Genomic DNA, 24,225 nt, shown 5'->3' on the forward strand with positions numbered 1-24,225 from the left:
TGCTGTATTTGCTGGAATAGCAGCAGTAGCAAAATTTACAGGTATCGTTATAATTGTAAGCCTGAACAAGAGATGGCTACGGGCCACATGCTGTCCTGAATAGGTTACAGCTGCACTTTGAGAAGAGATGCATTTGCATGGCCGAGTAACCTGAAGCACTTGGCCTAACTGCAAAAGCCCCTCTGCAAATGGTCAGTGCAGATCTCTAGCACTGGAGGAAGGAGGAGGAACAGCAGAGAAAGGAAGAGACTGGGGTGGCTCTGGCCACTGCAGTGGCATATAGTGCCTGAAAGGTTGCCTCCAAAGGAAATCAGTAGCTCTTACAGGAAAATGGAGAAAAATATATGCCTCTGCTGTATTATTTAAAGTATATAGTAGCATGCAGAATACCATCACTAGGTGGCATGGCAATAGGGATATCATATAAAATAGAGTTTAAATGAATCGGAATTTCACTTAACTGGGCCAAAGAGCCTAGCAATAGTTCTGGTTTCCCGAGATACTTCCTTATGCCACAGAGTTCCCACCTTGGGGAATACTGCTGCTTTTGTACATCCCAAAAGCGGAAAAGAACCATTTGGATACCAGGTAGGGGTCCCCCCTTTCTTATACATTTATGCTCTGGGTCCCCATTCCCACTTACAGATAAATCGGTGTGTGATCCAAATCGATGGATCGATTCGACATCGGAGTGTGGTTCCCACTACATTTGCCCCGATCACATTTTCTGGCATCAAAATAACCCACTTGTGTTTCGATTCAAAATGATTCGGTTCCAGCCAGCCGAAGGGCAAATTTAAATAGATTCCAATCTGTTTGTGGTTCACACTTGCGCAGAATCGATTTATCGTAAAAGACGTGGAAAAAATCAGCTTTAAAAAATGTGTGTTAAATGGGTCTAGCGCATGGCCCCCCTCTCGGAATCACTTCAGCGGTTCGGATTAAGTGGGAACCAGGGTCGTTTGAACCAATTTGAGCCGAATCGTGATCCAGTTTAAAAGGTAGCGGGAATGAGGCCTGGATATTGAGCAGGCAATGTCTGTGCCCCTGTAGTCATCCTTCATAGACCTGCATGGGAGAGACAGATAAAACTGCACAGAACATTTTGATCCTTTCTTGTTCCTAGTGCATAATATTCTTTGTAAGTCCACTGCCAAATTTGCCCTTTGTTTATGCAGAATATAAATCATAAGGCTGAAAAGGCAAGGTGAAAAATGTCCCCCCTCTTCCAGTTTTGGTTTGGGAAGGAGTAGAAGTCCTCCCTTTAGTCATGTAGTTAGTAGTCAGTTTGTTCAACTGTAAGCTCTTGTATTAGGAAATTATGACATGCTGTTTGTATGTCCACTTGTTAACCTAACTGGCAAAGACACCTAAAACTATAAAAAGTTAAGAGCTGGCAGAGTTTAAGTTTAAAGGTGGTCAAATAAGGTCATCTCCAACAAGGACAGACTGTACTTGATATTTACGAGAGAAATGAGAAGGCTTGTCTGGGACTCTTTTATGGTATCATATGAATCCATCAATAAACATGCACAGTTCCCAAAGGGAGAAACACAGACATGTCAATGTCTGGGTGGTGAGCTTAATTGCATTACATTACATTGCACATAAGGCATCACATGTTCATTACATTACATCCTATGGCTATTAAGGTGTTACACTTTCATAAGGACTTCCATGAGGACTTGGGCAAACCACCTTCCATGTCCTGAAGAGGAGGAGTGGGGGGTATAAATGGCTGTGTTTATAGTCTTTGCAGTGCTCACGCTGGGCACACACAGGGGAAAGCCTTCTAGACCCACAGCAGATGAGACAAAGGTGGCATGCCCAGGAAATGCCACATGCTGCCAAAAAGTACCCACAAACTAACACACAGAAATGGCTGGAAGTCCAATGATGGTTTTGAAAAGATGGGTATTTTTTTAAAGTGTTAATGCAAAGTGCTCCAGCATTCTATTTCAAAGATCAGTTGCTGCTCCCAGAGGCATCTAGTAGGACAGTTTGGGATTGGCACTTTCAGTGCTCTTTCTTATTTTTCCTTTCTTAATTCTTTCTTTCTTTCTTTCTTTCTTTCTTTCTTTTCCTTCCTTCCTTCCTTCTTTCCTTCCTCCCTCCCCCTTTCTCTCTCTCTTTTCTTTTTCTTTCTTGGTCTTCCTTCGTTCTTCTTTTTTCTTCTTTCTTTCTTTCTTTCTTTCTTTCTCTCCCTTCCTTCCTTCCCCTTCTTTTTGTTTTCTCCCTCCCCTCCCCTCCCCATCCCTTTCCTTCTTTCTTTCTTTACTTTATCTCCCTCCCTTTCTTTTTTCTTTTCCTTCCTTTTTTCTTTCTCCCTCCCTCTCCCTCCCTCCCTTTCTTTTCCCTTCCTTTCCCTTCCTTCCTTCTTTTCTTTCCCTTCCTTCCTTCCCCTCCTTTTCTTTCTTTCTTTTTTATTTCCCTTTCTTCCTTCCTTTCTTTCCCTTCCTTCCTTTCCCTCCTTTTCTTTCTTTCCCTTCCTTCTTTTTCCTCCTTTTCTTCCTCTTTTCCTTTCCTTTCCCTTCCTTCTTTTCCCTCCTTTTCTTTCTCTTTCTTTTTTCTTTCCCTTCCTTCCTTCTTTTCCCTCCTTTTCTTTCTTTTTTTCTTTCCCTTCCTTCCTTTCTTTCCTTCCTTTTCTTTCTCTTTCTTTTTTCTTTCCCTTCTTTCCTTCTTTTCCCTCCTTTTCTTTCTTTCTTTTTCCTTTCCCTTCCTTCTTTTCCCACCCTTTCTTTCTTTCTTTCTTTCTTTTTTCTTTCCCTTCCTTCTTTTCCTACCCTTCCTTCCTTTCTTTTTTCTTTCCCTTCCTTCCTCTCCCTTCCTTCTTTTCCCTCCTTTTCTTTCTCTTTCTTTTTCCTCTCCCTTCCTTCTTTTCCCTCCTTTTCTTTCTCTTTCTTTTTCCTTTCCCTTCCTTCTTTTCCCTCCTTTTCTTTCTCTTTCTTTTTCCTTTCCCTTCCTTCCTTCTTTTCCCTCCCTTTCTTTCTCTTTCTTTTTCCTTTCCCTTCCTTCTTTTCCCACCCTTCCTTCCTTTTCTTTCTCTCCTTTCCTTCTTTCCTTCCTTCCTTTTCTTTCTCTCCTTTCCTTTCCTTTTTCTTCCTTCCTTCCTTCCTTTCCCTCCCCTCCCTGGGGCTCTGCCCTGCCCTCCCCTCCTCTTTGGGGCCCAGGGCGGGAAGGAGGGCGGGATCAGCGCTGGGGAGGGGAGGGGAGGGAGGGAAGGAGGGAACTAGGCTCTGGCGTGGCAGCGACGGCGGGGCTCCTTCCCGGGGCTGCCCCCTCCTGCTGCTGCTGCTGCTGCTGCTTCTGCTGCTGCCTCCCGGGGCTGGGGATGCCCGCCTGGGCTGTGCTTCCCGTGGCCCTGCCGGCCTTCAGCATCTCGGGCATGTGGATCGTGTGAGTAGCAGCTCCCCTTCCCTGGCCCTTCACTGCATCCACACTGGACGGATAACCCGCTTTGGGACCGCTTTAACTCTTTGTCTGTCTGAATGCTATGGAATTCTGGGAGTTGGAGTTTCTTGTGGGCCCACAACAAACTCCAACCCCCAGAATTCCCCAGTTGTTGTTGCTGTTGTTGTTTATGTTCTTCTTCTAAGGACAACCTTAGCTATGAGAACTTTTCTCCAAGCGGCTTTTTAACAACAACAACAACAACAACAACAATAATAACAACAATTATACAAAAGCAGAAATAAAGGATAAAAGAATACAACAAACATAACCCAAAGTACATGACATAGCATGGTAATTAATTATTACCAGGTCATGGATTTGGGATTTTGTACTTTGTATTTTATCTCTGTGTGTGTGTGTGTGTGTGTGTATATATATATATATATATATATATAATACACATGTAAAATACAAAGTACAAAATCCCAAATCCATGACCTGGTAATAATTAAGGCATAAGACCAAGAGGGCAATTCCTGACTCTCTCCTCTGCAGCAAAATAAAATGACCCCCTTTCCAACTCAAGAGACCCTCAGAGTGTCCCTGCTTGTTGGCCTGACCCTCTCAGAGGTGTCCCATGTCAGAGGAGCCCCCCTGATTCCCCATAGGCCCAGGGCTTCCCTTCTGGGGCTCCTTGGCTGTTGTTTATTGCCTGCCCAGCAGGCCTTGTGACAGCACTTGTCCCTAAGCCAGCTTGCATGCATTTGGAGAGCAGGCTGCCATGAGCTGCTGCTGCTGCTGCCCCAAAGCTCACAGGCAGAAGAGCAGGAGGAACAAGGAGGAAAGAAAGGGCTGGCCACTGAGGAGTCCACAGAGTCCACAGGGGTTCCTTTCATAGAACCATAGGGCCCAAACAGACAGGCCAAAATAAAGCTGCTTTGGGTCACTTGGGAGGTATGCTGTTTAAATGACACACGCATCTTAAAAGGCCAGAAGCTGCGCTCCAATCCTTAGGACCGGAGCATGGCTTTGGTGCCGCTTCCAGCCTCTTAGGACCCACGCGTCATTTAAACAGCATACCTCCAAAATGACCCGAAGCAGCTTCATTTTGACTTGTCTGTTTGGGCCCATAGAATCATAGAGTTGGAAGAGACCACAAGTGCTATCCAGTCCAACCCCATTCTGCCATGCAGGAAATCCCAATCAAAGCATCCCCGACAGATGGCCACCCGGCCTCTGTGTAAAGGCCTCCAGGGAGGGAGACTCCACTACACACCGAGGAAGTGAGTTCCACTGTCAAGCAACCTTTACTATCAGGAGGTTCCTCCTAATGCTACGGTGGAATCTCTTTTCCTGTAGCTTCCACCCATTGTTCCAGGTTCCAAGTCCCGTTATCTGTTATTAACATTTATTTATATAGTTCTGTGAAATTTTACATAAAGGTAAAAAGGTAAAGGTATTCCCGGTTGACAAGGCTGTCAAGTCGTGTCCAACCGTAGGCGGTGGTGCTCATCTCTGCTACTAAGCCGAAGAGCCAGCATTATCAGAGGACTGCTCTGGTGGTCATGGCACCAGCATGATTGCGCCAAACGCTGTTTACCTTCCCACCGAAGTGGCACCTATTATTTATTTATTTACGGTATTTATACCCCGTCCTTCAGCCCTAAAGGCTCTCAGAGTGGCTTACAATTATTTATTATTATTATTATTATTATTATTATTATTATTAGGCTTACAACCTATTTATCTACTTGCATTTGCATGCTTTTGAACTGGTAGGTTGGCAGAAGCTGGGCCTAGGGACAAGAGCTCACCCCATCATGCGGCACCCAGGCCTCGAACTGCCAACCCTCCGATCTTGCAGTCAACAGAGTCAGCGTCTGAACCACTTGAGCCACTGTATCCCTAAAATTTTACATATAGGAGATAAAATAGACATAAAACCTGCCAGACGGTGTACAATCTACAAACCAAACAAAGGTGCTGTACAGACAGGACCTACGGGGCACCGTCGTTACGTGTGAGGGGCGGCACTTCCAGACGCGACTTGTCCCTTGCATGTGACGAGGGCGTCAAAATGGCGGCACCCTGTACATACGGGCGCCGCCATTTTGATGTGACGGACGCCTAGCATCTGCACGTCCTGGTGCCATCGTGAAGCCGCTGGTGCGCCATTGGTGCACTGCGGCGTCACAACCGTGCTGCGGGTTCTTTTTGCTGTGCGAGGGAGCCGTGCAGTTTGTCCACTGCTGCTCCCTCGAGCAGCAAACCAGGGCGACGGGAGACCACCCTTGTTGGGCGGTCTGTATCCCGCCATTGTTATAAAATTAAGGCATCACATAGCAAAATACTGACAATTATAAAAGCGTACAAACAAGGAAGGTTTTAACAACCGGCGAATCAGGTGGCGATCTGGAACCCTTCCCTGAATAAAATCATCTTCAACTCAGCTTTAAAACTGGCCAAGGACCATAATTGTGTGGGAAGAAGATTCCAGGTATAGGGGGCAGCAAGAGATAAGGGGTGGATAGGAGCAGAGGAAGAGAAGATCCTCGGCTGGGCCAAGAGACCAGAGTTGCAAGATCTTAGTGCATGAGGAGGCTTTGACTTTTGGTGGCTTTATTTGCGATTTTGGTTAATATAATGATAATATACAGTTGGTCCTTCTTATACACGGATTTTTTATACACGGATTCAAGCATCCACGGTTTGAAAATGTTCCAAAAAAGTATAAATTTCAAATATGAAACCTTGGATTTTCCATTTTTTTATAAGGGACACCATTTTGCTATGTCATTATATTTAATGGGACTTGAGCATCCATGGATTTTGTTATCAACGGGGGAACCTTGGAACCAAACCCCAGCGTATAACAAGGGTCCGCTGTAATAATAAAATTTATTTATATCCCACCCCTCTGTACTCAGGCAACGAGGCGGCTTACAATTTTTAAAGTATACATATCATATTCCCCCAACCCTCCTTCCCATTAAAATAGAATTATACAATTTGCAGTATAAAACTTATTAAAATAATTAACAATTAAAAACAGTAATAAATAAACAGACAAAGAACAATAAGCAAGCAAAACAGCAAACAAGCTCAGTACATAACTTTTTTCTCTTCGGTGGCCGGGCATCTATTCAGGAAAGCCCTGCCGTAAGAGAGATGTTCTCTCTAGGAGTCTCTTGAGTCCTCCGGTGCAACTCTGTCGGAAGTTGACCATAGAATTGTGCTGGAAAGCCCAGACGTTCCTAGAGAAAACACGTCTCTAGTCATTTGTAGGACCTCAAGCATGATTCTATGATCAACCTGTGGCAGATGTTGACCATAGAGTTGCATTGGAGGACCTGGGGGTTCCTAGAGAGGTAAAAAGAATAGTGATTTTTATTATTTGTGGTTTTTCCACATTTATGGGGGGGGGGGTCCTTCACCCCTAACTCCAGTAAATGTGGAGGGACCGCTGCAGTGACAGTCTCCAAAGGGGGCTATTAAGAACACAAAGTGATTGTTACTGATCTGTGAAGATTGGTATATAGTCTGAGGTCCAAAACATACTGCAAAAATAATCTGGTTTCAGTCTGCTTTAACTGCCCTGGCTCAGTGCTAGAGAATCCTGGGAATTGTAGTTTGTTGTGACACCAGAGCTCTCTGACAGAGAAGGCTAAATGTCTGACAAACCTACAGTTCCCAAAATTCCCTAGCATTGAGCCAGGACAGTGGAAGCACTCTCAAACTGGATTATTTCTGCAATTTGTTTTGGATCTGAGTTAAATAACTCTCAGCTTAAGCTACCTATAAGTGTGTTGTGTGACTTGCGCATTGTTCTGAGCTCATTGGAGGAGAAACAAGAGGCATTGGTTTGGACTTAATAGCTGATCTGGTAGATCCTGAAAAGGCAGATTTGAGTCCTTGTTTGGTTTTGGGATTATCTATGTTGTTTGTGTCTCTTGTCACTTTTTGGGCCGCTGCTGCTGTAGACTAGGACTGTTTGATGTATTGGCCAGTTTTCCAGAATTGCATAGACTCCTAGCAAAGCCTGAGAAGAGCTCAGTTTCCCTCTCAGAAAGACCTCTGTTGTGGTACATATTCCAGAATGGTTAAATTTTTTTATCTCACTCTCTGCACATTCAACAATAACCTTGCTGGAAGCCTTCTGGATTTCTTTGTCCCAGCATTTCTATTAGAAAGTTTGATAGAATCTGAAAAGTGTGTGCTTTGAAGGAAAGCAAGTACAGCAGCCGGTGGGCTTGTGATATCTGGTTGCTTTTGCATTTTAGTTTTGCAATTACTCTGTAAACATGAACAGTTAAGAATTAAAGATGCCAGAGAGCATAGTCTGAGTGCCATCAGTACTAAAAGAAGGGAAAATACAGTGGAAGAAGTTTTATCATGCTTGAACAGAGGTCATCTAAGCTTTCTTGCCAGTTGAGTTGGGAAGCAAAGCAGTGCCCCCCTCAACCCCACCCTATTGCACAGTGGAAGGGATTTCTAGCCTTAAAGAAAGTTTAAATGGTGTGTGTGTGTGTGTGTGTGTGTGTGTAATGGAAATGCAGCCAATGGGATGCAAGTAGCTCCTAGGACCCTACAGGGGTTAAAAAAATATTTTGCTCCAAAATGCCATAGAAGGGCATGGAGGCCATTCCCACCATGTTTGGGAGCCCCCTGTACTCCTCTGGAGTCAGAGAATTGCAAAATGTTTCAATTTATTGAATGGGTGGTGGTAGGAAATTTTACCTCATTTGGGGCCTCTGGGTCATCTTTAAGCCCAGAAGATGACCAAAACATGGTGAAAATATCCTCATGTTCCCTTGAGGGCATTTGGATGCAAAACATGGGTTAATTTTTGCATCTGGCAGGATCATTGTGTGCATTCAAGTCATTTCTTACTTGTTCATGGGAGGGTGTTGGTTGCCTTTGCCTTCCTCTGAGGCTGAGAGAGTTATCACTCACTCAATGTCACCCAGTGGGTTTCTATGGTTGAGTGGGGAGTCGAACCCTGGTCTCCAGAGTTGTAATCCTACACTTGAAATTTCATCCAGTTACCTCAGCAAGGAAAAAAGTACACAGAACCCAGCTCATGGCGGTTTTAGTGGGGTTCATAGGGTACTGAATGGGGTTCTGTGGCACGATGCGACCCTCCAAATTTTTCTAGGTGGCTAATACGGCCTCCCAACCTTTCACAGATGCCTCCCCTAGTATATAGGAAAGAGTCCTATCTTGAAATGTTGTCACTTTGTTAAAAATGTGAAGCAGTGACAAGAGGCTAAATGGGAAAATATTCTGGCATCTTTTTCTGTTATTCCCAAGACGACTATTTGTCTCAAAACTCTTTCAAGGGTTCAAGAAGAGTGAATTTCCATGATAAGGTCAAGATGCAAGGTTTTACTATGGCAATCTCACAATGAGATTGATGAATTTTACACCTGGGCCAATAGAAAGAGCTGATCTCAGTTATTTCTTAAGTACATCAGGATGAGGAAAGGCAGAATGGGGACCAAGCTACGTGGTTGCTTGGGACAGAAATATATGCAAACGGGTATGTGTGTGAGAAAACATTAATGTTTTGTGCAGTTTTGTGTAGATGTGTAGTGATTAGAGCCTGGGAGTGAAAACCAAATTTCCATTTAGCTGTAAAGCTTGCTGGGTGACCATGAGCCTGCTGCTATCTCTTAACCTAATGTAATCTACTGTGCAGGGATGTTGTTGCTAAAGTAGGAGAAGGAGAACCATGTATGGTATGCTATTCAGAGGGCAAGGTACATGAAACATCTGTTTAGATCTACCTGTAACAATACTGGTCTTTCAACTTAAATTTTCAGCCGGTTGATAACTACTGATATAGATGTGGGATGAAGGAAGATTTGTTTCATAGGGGTTGTCCTGTTGTACAGTACTGTGTTCAGATTAGGTGGGCAATACAAGGAAAGGTTGAGGTGATCACAGGCAGCAGATAACCTTTCACGCCTCTTCTTATATATTTTTTAAACATGAGTATCATGTCAATTGCTCTGTGCCAAAATAGTGATGGTAACAAAAATGTTTCTCGTCAGACGTGGCAGAGAAAACACCCACAAAAGTAATTATGAAGCCCACTAAGACTGCCAGGAACCCTCACCACAGATGTAAGCAGGGGCAGGCAACCTTTTTGAGCCAGGGGCCGGGTTGCTGTCCCTCAGACAACTGGGGGGCCGAACTCAAAATGGCGCCTGGAGCGGCGCGGAAGCTGCGGCAGGGGCGGCAATTGGTGGCAGGACCGGGCTGGGGCCGGTCCCAAGGCCTCGCCAGGCCGGATCCAGCCCGTGGGCCGTAGGTTGCCGACCCCTGGATGTAAAGCATGGAAGTTTGGTGGTACTGGCCAAAAGCAACTGCACAGCAGAGGTCTTCACACCAAAATACATCTTTTCCTTCAGCCTCTTTCATGGGAGACAGTGGAGTCTCTAGCATCCTTGTGTCTCTCTCCTGGGATGTTTCCCTCACTTGACGTTGAGAGAGTCTGTCTGGTCTAAGCAATTGAAACAAAGAAGATTTTTTGTTCCAACCCAGTTTTCATTTTTATTACTGCATAGCAAATAGGCATAACCAGGTAGCAGAAACTAAATAAATAAAAACATGGTTTGTCTCTAAGAAAAGGTGTAGTGGAGGACTTGCTTCTATTAAAACTACACCTTTAGCAAGTAAAAAAAGCTTTCTGTTTTCCTGCTGGTCAAACAAACATAAACATTAGTTTGCAGTTAAATAGAATCTTTATACTACATGAAAGCATAATCCAGAGGTTCTTGGCATACAAAATCCATATTTATTTGTGGAAAATAAAATCTGTGTGCAGTTTTAGAAAGATTTTTGTTTGGCTCTTCATTAAAGGGGAAGAAAATACCCATGTGCTTTGGTTGAAAGTCACAAATAAACCAAATATTTTATAAAAATAAATATGCATTGCTTAGTGTGACGTTTATAAAACTTGACTTAAAAATGAATGTCTCTTTCTTAAAGAAAGCTTTAATTAGCAGGGTTGAACAACGGGGATTATAGATTCAGATTTAAGAGATTTTGTGTAGGATTTAATATGTTTATATTTACATTCATGTAAATATTTAAATTTTATTTAAAATTATATTATTATAGAAAGGAATATGGGCAGAAAAATCCTATGGCTCCGCCATTGCACCACATGGGTGCTGACACCTTGTGAATGTAGCTGAAATTTGATGAGACAAAAAGTGTTGTACAGAGTTATATTTTGAGTAGAAATAATCAGCCATAATAAATTAATGATGTCAAAAGTGTTTCCTCACACAGTCAGTGGAAAAGATTTGAATGCCTTTGGAAGTCCAGCATTATCTTTTTACCCCCTACATTCATGAAAACAATTCCAAATCATTGTAAAATCATGCCCCCCCTTCTTTTAGCCATTTGGAGTTTATTAGTTAATTTTTCAACCAAAGCTAATTGCCATAACTTACTATACTTGGCTTTTACGGTTTTCCTTTTTAAATCTTGTTTAAAAAATGGATAACCTAGTAACTTTTAATAAATGACCAATTAAGAGTTAATGAGCTACCTGTGCATTATCTCCTTGAAAGGAGCCCATGGGGGCGATTCTGAAGTCTTTGTAAGGTGATGTCAATAATGTTATTTATTTCAGAGAAAACTGCATCCCAGAATTTAGTTGATTTGCTGCAGAGCCTCCATAGATGTGCAGAAGCTTTCTTAGTGCTCAGTTTGATCCTGGAAAGCATGATGGGGAGGCATACGGCAGCAGCAAGTGGGTCTACCCCACCGTTGGCATTATATCCCCATAAGATTCCCCATCTTTTCAAACTCTCTTTCTTAAATATATACAGCACTTCTCCGAAAGAAATCAGGCCTTCAAAAGATCACTGCTTGTAGGAGAAGAAGGGGGCAGCATTGATTTTTTGGGAGGCATCTGGGGGTTGGAGCATTAAGAGTAAAGGAAATCTTATGCCTTTCTCCCAGCAGCTACACTCCACATGCCTCCCATGCTCTAGTGGGGTCTCCTTCAAAAGCTTAATTGGAGCAAGTGGGGTGGGGAATCCCTTTCCTTTCATCCTAGAGCAGCTGGAAAGTTATCTGCCTTTTGAGGGATTTCCCATAGGCCAGGCAATTCAGAGGAAAGTACGGGCGAACATCCCAGCCAGCACCATAAGAAGAGCAGTCGCTCTGGATCACACCCATTTACTAATTACTAGTTACACATTCAAACCATTTTACATCTATTTCCCCAGGGCAACATATGTAACATAAAAATGATTCAAACATATTAATAGAACAATATTAAATATAAACCACTTTAAATAAAATCATTTACAATAAAACAGTTTCAAGATACCAAAGAACATTAAATGCCATTAGAAAATCAATATACAGATGAAGCTTTAAGAGCTAATGGGTTCAGCCGTGTATCTTAGGGAGGGAGGATTCTGTAGGGTAGGGATCACTGCTGATAGATTTGTCTCAGTCTTGTAAGTGTAGATAGTTTACAGCTTTGGTGAATAGGATTAATGGGAGTAATCTACCAGGAGGCCATATTGCCCACCCCTGGTCTTGAGGCTACTACTCAGAAGCCCATCTAGTCCAGCATCTGATCCCTCCCCCCCCCCCCCCCCCCCCGTGGCAACCAGATCATTACAAAAAAGCCAATAAGCAGAATTTAAGGGGAATAAATCCGGTAATTCAGAGCTGCTTTTGAGCCTGTTGTAATTCACCTATTGGGGGGAGGAGGACATAATATGAAGAGATACACATGGCTGGACCCCTTAGTTCTTTGGGATGGGTGTGTTTTTTTTAAAAAAAAGTGCAGTGGAGGAAGAAGGAAGATACAGGACCAAACAGTTATGGAAAACACTGGGACAACCTTATTGTGGCCATTTCACCACAGGAACAAATAAAAATGACAGGTTATGAGCAAGGGCCCATAAATCTAGTAGGCAATATGACAGGGACAAGTGTGTGCCCCTGCTCATCTTATGGTGAACAGGGCACTTGTCATCACAGAAATTCCTGCACTGAATGCTTTTTTTCTCCTGCACTTTATAGGAGAAGGCCACAGACATTTATGGGCCCTTGAATATGGGGCAGTTGTGATTTTGGGGTTGGGGGAACACAGTCTGTAGGTACATACCAGAACTGTTGAAGCTATTAGAGAGTAGTATGGATTGAACACGCATGGTGCCCTCAGTAACCATCTTGAATGTGGGCAGCTGGCAGAAAGGTAGGGTTTCCTCCCCCAAAGGTATGTACCAAAAGACTATGGGCCCACAGGCAGGTAAGAGGCTCTGTTATACTCCTTGGATACATGTCTGGTTCTCACATGATTTGCAATGCTTGTTCTGTTGCCTAAGCTTCGAAGCTTGGAAAATTACTTTCAAGAAGAATAGCATGTTAAATAATGACATGCTAAAGCCATCCATAGCTGAGTAGCAGTGGAATGATGCTCTGGGCTTCAGTATGTTACATTTATTCTCTTTAAAAGTAACATTCTCAGGTCTGCCCCAGCATCCTACCCAGTCACAATTCCACCATGTCACTTTACTTGGGTGAATGCTCCTACTATTATACCAGCAGACCTTCCTGTCTATTTCAGACACTTCCCATTGTATACCTACTTTATAAATCTGGACTGTGTAGTTTAGCATACCAGCAGAAAGGTGCGTGGGTGTGGAAGTGAGCTGTTAGACTTTTCTTATTCTCAAGAGACCGGGGATAAAAACGAGCAAGACTCCTGATGTGATGGGAAGAAAGCATCATCCTAGTGAGAGTCTCATCTCGAAGATAGCTGGGATAATACTCTTTCCTGCAACATCCACATAGTAGCTGAAATTGTACTGATATGCATCAATGATGGCATGAGTGTTGAAAGCAAGGTAGAAGAATAGTGTAGTTAACAACTTTCCTGTTCTGTCTCCACTTCTCTACCTTTGATAGCTGCCTACCAGTCAGTAAAGTAAAAGATGCAGCATTCCAGGGACGTAGCCAAGGGGGGGGGGTGTTCTTGGGGTCCGGACCCCCCCCTTCCATTAGAAAAATGAATGGTGTGTGCTGCTGCGCCACCGTGCCCAAGCCCCATTATAATGGTGGCACTTAGTCTGGACCCCCCCTTCCTAAAATCCTGGCTACGTCCCTGAGCATGCCTTCTTTTAATTTTTTAAAATTAAAAATTTAATTTAACATAACAAAGCATGATGCATCTGGGAATCTTTTGTCTTCAGCAGATATCTTCCTAGAACAGAGAATGTGAATCTGGTGGGTCTTCAGCTTGACCATGTTCATTTATGAACTGACTGAAGGGGAACCACATGTGTCTTCATCTCCAGTGCCCTGCTGTTCAGCTTCTCCTTTAAAGTGGCATTCCATGTTCTTGCCCACCAGCTGTGTATATTTAAGTTTTCTAAATCCCCCGTTTACACAAGATAACTGCAGAGGTTGTTGCAAGTAAGAAGAGAATTCATTTCTTGTGCAACAGGTCTTTATTCTGCCCAGAAAAAACAGAGAGTTTTCCCCTCTTTTTGCTTTGTAATGAGTGATATTATTTCTAATATCATTAACCAGTAATTATGCACATCTTCATAATATGTCCATAATTGAAGAAAGATCCCCTTTTCCCCTGAGGCCTCTTCAACATAACATGGAGATACAATAACTCATTCTATTCACCTTAACAGGTATATCATGTCACTTGTATAAAAGTGTTAAAGAAGATTCTCTAGTTGAGGCTGATGCAGATTTGTAAGTGGAGGATTTCAACATTTGAACCCATTCTGGATCTTCTGCAATTGTATTACGGTTCTTTCCCCAAACTAACTGATTGCAATTTTCATTAGGAACTTTAGCATCCACAAACCAATAATATAATTTGACTGAAAAGTCTTTACAGCTAAAGTTAGAAGTATTACACATTTGTTCAAATAAAGCTTTTGAGTTACTGTTGTCGGTTGCTGACATTCTTGCCAGTGAGATCACTTGCTTCATATGCAGCCACTAGATGTAGATGTTTGAAATTTAGCTACAGTTTGTTCTCTACTAATTTGCTTGCCATTATAGATTAATGTCAGGGATGATGGGAGTTGTAGCTCTTCACCTCTGGCTCTAACTCACCACCTTGTTATGCAGCGGAGCTGACCAGCTTTGGTCAGTGGTTAATGCTTTTCTTCCAAAGCAGCAGAGTTTCAGAGAATAGGCTGAAGACCCTGACAAACTCTTCAAGCCTTCTCACTCTTTTTCCTCAGATGTCTCCAAACTTCTCCAGGATTCTGCTGGCTCTTGTATCTTCACTCAAGACACCAGACAACTCAGTAGTCTTATATAAAAGATCTACTTTATTCTACTACAGTGGAGCCTCGGGTTACGAAAATAATCCGTTCCGCGGCCGCTTTCGTAACCCGAACGGCTTTCGCAAGCCGAATCCCCATAGCCGCTAATGGGGAAAAGCCGCGATTTGGTGTAAAATCGCGGCGAAAAGCACCAAAAGTTTTTTCGGGACCCGAAAAAACGTTCGTAACCCGGATCAATAATTTCCAATTGGATTTTTTCGGGTCCCGAAAAATTCGTAACCCGGGTATTTCGTATCCCGAGGTTCCACTGTATATACAAATACTATATGCCCTACAAATCACAATCTCTACAATCTCCAATACTCCACAATATCTCCAAACCACTCCAACTACCCAACAAAAAACATTGGCAAACATTGCAATTATTATAGCCATTGTTAATCACCACCCACTAGTCAGTTTCCACCCAGTGGGTGTGTACACTCATTTTGATTGGTTCACATAGTTCAACCCACACTTAAGACCAACCCAAGTATTTCATCATTTTACCTTGTACACTTAATGAATCTCAGGTGTTTCCAATTGTACATTCTATAATTCTGTCCTTGACTTTCAAGACTTCAAAATTACATTAGCTTTTTCACCTGTGTAGCTTCTTAATTGCTCTTGCTTAGTCATTGTGGCTTTCACATACATATTTTATTTCTATTACTGTATGTCCCATGTTGCATTTTCCTTAACAATTAAATCTTCGCCTTTATATATGTTGTTGTTGAGAACCAGTGTGGTATAGTGGTTTGAGCGTCGAACTCTGACTCTGGAGACCAGGATTCAAACCACAGCTCGGCCATGTAAATCCACTGGGTGGCCTTGGGCAAGTCACACTCTCTTGGCCCCAGGATGGCAACAGCAAACCCTCTCTGAAGAAACTTGCCAAAAAAACCCCATGGGTCTCCATAAGTTGGAAACAACGTGATGGCACAGAAGATATGACTCTTCAAATTGTTTCTGATTTATGGCGATCCTATCACAGGGTTTTCTGAGGGCTGAGAGTGTGTGGGTTTTCATGTGCAAGCAGGTAGTCAAACCCTGGTGTCCAGAGTTACAGTCCCACATGCAAATCACCATGCCATATATCCAGCATTCATCCAGTCTTTAAACTAGGAAAACTTATCAAAACTACAAAAGTTGTGAGACATCAGGAAAGGGTGGGGGGGGGTGGGAGGTAATGGAGGGGAAGCAAGAACTTTCATCCAGCACCCCCATATTTTGATTTATTAGGAATGGCTTTGTAATTTGGCAAAGTAAAATGTGATTATCTTTAATGGGAAAAAACACACATTTTGATCAGGTGGATGAGTTTTGTTTGGTTCTAAATTTGACCAGTCTTGGGTAGAAATTATAAAAAAAAGGAAATCAGTTGTGTTATCTGAAAAGCATCATAGTACAAGGTGAGATTAGATAAAGTTAAACCTCTCATTTGCAGTTGCCTTTGGTGACCCCCATTTTTTACAGTTTGTCACAGATTGTTCTGTCATGTTTTGCCGGTTAGCAATCCTAGTTTGAGGTGAATGCAGAGGGATCTTCTGAAAAAAGGGGGGAGGATTCAGTGCAAGAGCCATCTTTATTCCACTTTTACCAAGCAGTGACAGATTAGGCTTGGAACATTCACTGGGTTTTGTTTTGATCCATTTAGTCAGAGGATTAAAATTTCTGGGTATAATTTGTTTCAAATCTTTGGTTATTGTTATGCTTAAATATGTAAAAGATGAAGGACAGAAAGTAACACTATTTTTTTTTTTTTTTGGCTAGGAGCTTTGTTGTTTTTAAGGATGTTTATACAGTGCGCCCACGCTATAGGCAGGTGCCCCATACGTGGCTTCCAGCTTACGTGGAAGCCACGAGACGGGAGAGTGAATGGCGCGCACACTCTCTCACAATGCGAGCACGAGCCCCATTCAACCGAATGGAACTCAAGCTTACCTGTGTTTTGGCTTATGCGGGGGGCGGGGGGGGGGGGAGAGTCCGGAACGGATCCCTGCGTAAGCCAAGGGACCACTGTAGATATCTTTGTGGACTTTTGGTAATTGATCTTCAGTCAGGAGTAACATCCTAAAATGCTCAAAGAACTTTCAGTTCTAGGCATACATTCTTGGGATCAGATAGGTACAATAAAAAAATCATCTGCTTATATGCTAAGAATTCCTTGTCGTTGCTTTCCAATGCTAGGTGTGGAGCCACTAGTATAACTTTTTGTAGGATTATAGGAGCCCTTCTAAAATAACAAGAAGCACTACAGTCGGCCCTTCTTATACACAGATTTGTTATACACGGATTCAAGTTTGAAAATGTTAAAAAATATATAAATGTAAAATATCAAACCTTGATTTTCCATTTTTTATAAGGCACACCATTTTGCTATGACATTATTTTTAATGAGACTTGAGCATCCATGGATTTTGTTATACACGGGGGATCTTGGAACTAAACCCCAGCATATAACAAGGTTCCACTGTATTTAGATTGTAGGCTTCTAATACAATATGTGTGTTGATGAGGTTGTTGTTGTTTGCCATCAAGTTGACTTTGACTTATGCTGCCCTTCTGAATGAGAGACCTCCAAATGTGAGGAAAGCTTGTTGCCATTCATTAAACACACAGGATTTTTGGTTTTGTTGATACTCAGTTCAAGTATTTACAAGCTCTGAAACTAGGCACCTGCTTGACTGAAGTGTGAGAATTTGCATATACATTATTTGCAAAAGAAGTAATGGGTCCATTTCAGTGAGAAATTTGATCTTCAAAATTTGTTTTGTTTGTTTAAGTAATAAATGGTTCCCAGTTTGCAAGAGGATCAAACAAGGCTGCATTCTGTCACTCTCCCTGGAAGCCAAGATGACAAAACTGAGGCTGTCATTCTTTGTCCACGTCATGAGAAGGCATGAACCGTTCATTACAAAAGAAAATATTGCTAGAAAAGGTAGAAGGCAGCAGAAAGAGAGGCAGACTGCACACCAGATGGATGGAGTCAGTTAGGGACATCATGGGCCTGAATTTACAGGACCTGAGCAAAACAGTGGAGGACAGGGGGTCTTGGAGATACCTCATCCACAGAGTCACCGTGAGTTGTAGTCAACTCAAGGGCAGTTAACAACAACAACAACAACAACAAAAGTGCCTCAGCCATTCATTATAATTGTGTTAGTCTCTATCAAGGCACTTTGTGTTACTCCATTCAGATCCAGAGACATGTTGGCAGGAGGAGTTCAAGTCTAAAGATAAACACAGGCCATCCTTCCTTTTTAGTTACTGCAGAAGGAAAATATTTTATGGCACTCTTCAATCACCACCAAAAGAGCCATTATAGTTTCAAACCATAAAAGTATGCATATGTATTTCATGTGCACTTTACATTGTGCGCAAGCATGCACCACTGCAGTAGGATCACCTAGATAGCTTAATATTAATATCTATTAATATCTTAATAGACCAGCAACATCTTGGACTGCCTGAAGGATGAGACTTCTCCCTCCTTTAACTGTATTTTTATTGTATTAACGATTTTACTGTACACCGCTATGATCATCGCGGAATAGCGGTCTATAAATAAAACATATTATTATTATTATTATTATTATCTCCATTTTAATTGTGTTCGTCTCAGTCAAGACAGTTTAAATTGCTCCATTAGGCTGCAGGAGGAGAGGGGGAGAACAAATTTCATTGTAAAATAAACACAGGTCACTCTTCATTGTTAGACACTGCAAATGAAGTTTTGTGGTTCACACCTTTAATTGCAAGGAGACTTATGGAGGGAAATACAGCTGAGCATTTTATATCCCTAGTTCTTTAGGAATTGGTCAGGAATGATTTACTTCTCTGTGAGGGGTGGCCAAGTCAAAATATCTTGTTCTCCACGGAGGAGCAAGAAGTCTAATAAAATTTTCCACCTCTCTTCAGGGATGGGAGGAATATAGAGAGAAATTTACATCACTACCTCCAAGTAATTCTGTAATCACCCTGTCTTACAAACTCAGGGCTGTGGCTTCCTTGTGATTTTCCTTTCTCTACTTCCATCCATTAAGAATTATGTAGAAGATTGTATGTACAGCGCTGTGTAAATTTACAGCGCTTCATAAATAAAGATTAAGAATAAGAATAAGAATTATCATCTGTTCCAGTGAGTCATGATGATGCTATATAAATAATAAAATTAGAATGAAGTTCATACCAGCTTGCAGAAATTAAAAAGCATGAAAGGAATTAAATAAATTTTGCTAATGTTTTCTGCATGGATAGGTTGCCCAGTGGTTGAACATTTGTCTGATGCACAACATCAACATTCAGATCCAAGTTGCAGAGGCAGAATTGTGCATACAGTGCTGTTGTGAATGCAAATGATCATTCTCAGCCAGTGAGAATCTGCCTGCCCCAGCTGAAGTGGTGGTAATACTCTAGGACATGCATTTAATTGTGCAGTCATTTGCAAAGTATTGCCATTCAGTACAAGGCTGTGCAACACAGTCAGTGCATAACTCCACATGCTGAGATTCATGCTATGCAGTTCTCATGTAAAATCATGGCCCTACTGAACTCAGTCTGTTGGTCAATTTGTATTGTTCCAATTTTTCAGAGTGTCAGAATGTGGTCTTGGCAGAACTGTTTACTTCTCTGGTTTGAATGCTCCATGTGCTACATTGTGAGGCAGTATTTAATGGCAGGTTTTGGTTTCTTTGCAAAATATAATGTACTCTACATCCATTTTTGCTCTCAAAGACCAAAGTTGGGTTCTTTTCCTCTTTTGCGCAGATGTACTAGTCAGCAAACTGGACACATATTCAGCAGCCAGTTTTCCCCTTTCCTCCAGCTTTCTCTCCAGACAGGCTGTTTACTTTTTAAAAACAATAGATTTAACTGTGCATGTGTAATTTTTGTTATATACAGGTAAAATATCTGTACAGTTTTCTCCCTTTCTTAAAATAAGAAACAAAATATATTTTTTAAATATTTGGGGGGGGGACCCTGCTTTGGTGAGGAAGTGGTTTAATGCTGTCATGCAGGAGCTGGTGCATGGCCAGCTTCTCCTTCTGTATGAACCCAATTGGTTTCTTCTGAGCTGAATCCAGATGAAACACAGGGAGTGTGCTTCTTCAGCAGGCGCATTGTTCAACTTCAAATTATATATACCCAACTGCACCCTGAGCAGGGATAGCAAATGAGGTATGAGTTAATTTTTATTCGCTGTTCCATCAAGGCAATAAGACAGGGATTTCTGAAAATCATGAGTGGACTGATGGATATTATGCTAATTCATATTGTTTAATTGAGTGGAAAGGATAGTCATGTCCCCAATTTAGCAGGGGTGATCTTTGCACAGATTGCCGTTCTCTCCTTGATCCTGCTAAAGGGAGTTATACAGCGAGGAACCAAACATGTTGACCATTTCAGGGGGAATGCACACCGGATTCCAGCATTACACAGACATTACTGAGCAGACAGTCATTTCTTTGAGTTGAGGGCTGTTTCCAGATGCCTCTGGATTGGATTGGGTTTGTTTATATAACCAGGTTCAAAGATCTTCAAGTCCCTTTGCAGGGCATCTGATATCTGATTTGGTTTAACTCTGTTTTCTGTAGCTGTCACCTGAGAAAACAAGCAAAAGGGACATGTTCTCTGTGGCTGAACACCCCGTCAGTTCTGATTCCTTTTCCAAACCATTGAGCACTCACTTGAATAAAAGGCAGATTTAAAAACATCTAGAAGATAGCAATGCAGTCGTCCCTCCACATCTGCAGTTTTGACTTTTGGCGGATTTGATTATTCACGGATGTGGTTAATTTGTTCTCTCTATGAATTTCTAGGTCCTCCAGCACAACTCTGTGGTCAAGGCCTGTCAGAAGTCATGCCAGAGGACCTAGAAATTCCTCATGAGAACAATGTTCTAGGCATTTGTAGGTCCTCAAATGCAATTCTGTGGTCAATTTCCAACAGATGTTGTGCTGGAGGACCTAGAGATCCCTGGAGAGGTGGTTTGGGTTTTTTATTTGCTATTTTCCCATCTTCATGGGGGCCATGTGCCCCTAACTCCAGCAAATGTGGAGGGCCCACTGTACTTTTCCAAATTGTCCCCTTCCCACTGCACTGAGGATTTTAAAAGCCTTATCTAAGGGCTGAAACAGACTGCAGAAATAATCCAGTTTGAAACCGCTTTAACTGTCCTGGCTCAGTGCTAGCGGATTTTGGGAACTGTAGTTTGTTGTGGCACCAGAGCTCTCTAACAGGGAAGGCTAAATGTCTTACAAAACTACAGTTCCCACAATTTCCTAGCATTGAGCCAGGGCAGTTAAAGCTGTTTCAAGATGGATTATTTCTGCAGTCTTTTTCTGCCCTAAGTGTTGTTTGGAAGAAGTAGGTTAATTTACCCCTCCCTATTGCTCTGATGCCCTGACAATTGCACCCTCCCCTCCCCTCTTCTCATAGTGTGATCCCTCCTTGCAATTAAATTTTGAAACGCTTCTATTGGCACTAATAGAGGGTGCATTTTTTAAAACTCCATCACAATGCACATCCAGGTAGAGAGTGGCCTGGAAGGGATAATGAGGCTGAAGGATGTCATTACTTACCGTAATTTAATATAGCACTACATTTATGTAGCCCAGTGTTTTGCACTCTTCTAACAACACTGTCAGGCAAAGCCAGTGGTTGTGATGAATTCTCCGTTTTTTTGTCTGAACTTTAAGGGGAGCTATCCAGGATGCTTCAGTGTACTCCCATTTGTCACCAGATAGCAATTCATTTCAGAGTTTTTGGTGGGTTTTTTGGGCTATGTGACCATGTTCTAGAACAGTTTATTGATAATTAGCTTACTTGCTGTTCACCGCTATGATCTTTGGAATAGCGGTATATAAATAAAACAAATTATTATTATTATTATTCCTGATGATTCGCCAGCATCTGTGGCTGGCATCTTCAGAAATTCCTGGTGAAACGCCAGGAATAAACTCTTCTAGAACGTGGCCACATAGCCCAAAAACCCACCAAAAACAATGGATGCCAGCCCTGAAAGCCTTCGACTTCATAAGTCATTTCAAGTTCAGACTGAAATCTGAACCTAATTCACCACTCTGCTGTCATGAAAGTCACCTGCCTGCACTGGCAACAAAAGAGGTGGATGACAATCCTCGGTGCTGTCACAGCTTTTATTTTTTGCAACTCTGTGTATTACCTGGGACTGGTGAAAAATGAAGGTGCAGTACCAAAGGAACAGGCCTGGTTGACCATACTCTGGAATATCATAGAATTATATGCTCACTCCTGAGTTGAATTGCCCATAGGAAAGCACTGACCATCATGAGAAGGATTCTGCAGCCGTTGTGAGACCAGCCCTGAAAGAGTTTAAGAAGTCTCCAGATTATCATAACCAAGCCCCTCACAGCATGTGCCATGGGTTTTGCGTGGGTTGATCGGAGTGAGGAGATGGCTCCCACTTTATTGTCCCATTGTGGGAGAAAGATGGGATATACATCCTTGAAATAAATAAAATTAATAATAAATATAATTCTTGGAATGTAATTAGTGGGACTGGTGGGGTAGAGCCTAGAGTCACCATAGGCAATGCCAAAGCACCCACATTTATTTTTATTTTGCACAATATTTAGATCTCACCCTGTGCCAGAATGAGGTTATAAAGAGCAAAGCAATGCTACAATATCTCAGAATGAAGTACAAAGAGCAAAGCAACAATTTAAGTAAAACAGTCAAAATACCAAAGAAATGTGAAAGGGTTGCAAATCAAATTTAAGATTGTGCCTATAAGCCAAGTGGTACAGGTGGAATAGGATGAGATGATAATCTTAGCATCCTCAGAGTGGAAAAGTAGACTTTTGAACCACCAGCAAGTAGCCACTCTTTCCATAGAAAGAGGACCTGAGGCACATTAAGTGTAAGAGCATGCCTGTAACCTTGCCCCCCAGTGTGAGCATGTAACAGAGAAAGGGGAGGGCCCTGGGGTGGGGAGGAAGGCTGCAAAATAACAGGGAAAACATCTCATTCACAACTTGTACCATAGAAACGCATAGAACAAACACTGTGTTTCTCCATAATCCATTGCATTTGCACAGGAAAGAGAAAGTGAAGCATGCATGTCAATGTAAGGAGTGCTAAAGAAAAGGAGATCTTTAAAACTGACCAAATCCCAGAGAGGGTTTGTGTTTTAAAAGTCAGAACCTCAGGGGGAGTTGTAGGAGAGGAGGGGAGTGCCTAAACTACAAACGTAGGGTGACCAGATGTCCTCCTTTTCCAGGACACCTCCTTCATTTCATCCTTCCATCCAGGAAAAATTCCAAAATGGCCTCCATTTTGAACATGACTAAGAGGCATGCATTTATATTAGTGTTTTTAGCTTTTATTTGGTAATGTCCTACATTTTGCAGTGCCTTGTTTTCCTTTGCAATTATTACGTTTGCCCCTGTTTTTGTTGTTGTGTGCCTTCAAGTTGTTTCCTACTTACAGCAACCTTTAAGGCAAACCTATCATGGGGTTCAGGGGCTGAGTGTGTGTGAGACTTGCCCAAGGTCACCCAGTGGGTTTCCATGGCTGAACGGGGAATCGGATCCCAATCTCCAAAGTCATAGTCCAACACTGAAACCACCACTATGCTGCTCTGGGGTGGGACAGTTTTATTTGGCCCATGCAGACTGGATCTGAGAAAACTGATCTGCAGTAAGCTTCAGCCTGAATCCATGGGTGGGATTTTAACCAGTTTTAGTCCCAGTGTCATATCTGCTGTATGTTGTTAATGGAGGCTTGAGTGTGAGTCTGGAGTTATATGATGCAAAGAACTAGGATATAAGTCTTCAATATTTAAGGAGGGTAAATGTAATCACCTTTGTCTTTCACTCCCACAGATATGCCATTGCGCTCTCAAACAATCACATCTGTCCAGTCCACAACTGGTAAGAATCCTTTCTTTTAATGTGGCTTTTGTTGATGGTTGGGAATGTGTGTGTGCTGGTTTTTCTGGTCTGTGTGTTCATTTCATCATAACTCAATTGGCTTTTAACCAATTCTAGGGAGAAGATCTAGGTCTGGCATTAAAATATAAAACAGGAAGATTTATTTAGACTCTATACTAATTAGGGAGTTTCACTTTTTATTTAGTCTCTTTCAAATTAGAATTGGCTGCCCAGATGGCACAAGCTGTTATCTAACCAAAAGAATTCCAGCCATGAAAGATAAACGTTGTGCAAGTCTGTAATTATCTGAACTATAAGTACGGTTTGTGTAGTCTGTCATCTACCATATAGAATATTTTCTTTTTAGAATTATAGTTTGGGAGTTGTCTTTGTTGTTTTTAAATCAAGTTGGTAGTCTTCATGTTCTGGAGAAAAATGTGGGATCATTGGCCCATTTTAGTGTAAAGGCTGTACATCCCAATTAGGGTTGCCAGATCTCAAAGCACTGGCTGAGACCTCAAGGAATTATTATGCTTCCCCCAGGTCTCTGAGCAAAGAAGCAAACCTCAGTGCAACCGTCTTGCTGG

At 42.2% G+C, this 24,225-nt stretch overlaps 1 protein-coding gene across 1 annotated transcript in view; it reads left to right on the forward strand.

Moving 5' to 3' along the window:
- Positions 1 to 3,294: 3,294 nt before the first annotated feature.
- Positions 3,295 to 24,225, forward strand: part of LOC149318969 (transmembrane protein 150A-like) — a 51,096-nt gene continuing 30,165 nt past the window's right edge. Inside the window, exons 1-2 of the mRNA XM_089510842.1 lie at positions 3,295 to 3,396; positions 23,591 to 23,638. Of these exons, the coding sequence (XP_089366968.1) occupies positions 3,332 to 3,396; positions 23,591 to 23,638 (113 nt within the window). The 5' untranslated portion in view covers positions 3,295 to 3,331. The remainder of the gene's footprint in view (positions 3,397 to 23,590; positions 23,639 to 24,225) is intronic.

The sequence above is a fragment of the Sceloporus occidentalis genome, unplaced genomic scaffold, assembly GCF_023333645.1.
Source record: "Sceloporus occidentalis isolate IW3139 unplaced genomic scaffold, rSceOcc1.0.p SCAF_2, whole genome shotgun sequence".
NCBI classification, from domain to species: Eukaryota; Metazoa; Chordata; class Lepidosauria; order Squamata; family Phrynosomatidae; genus Sceloporus; species Sceloporus occidentalis.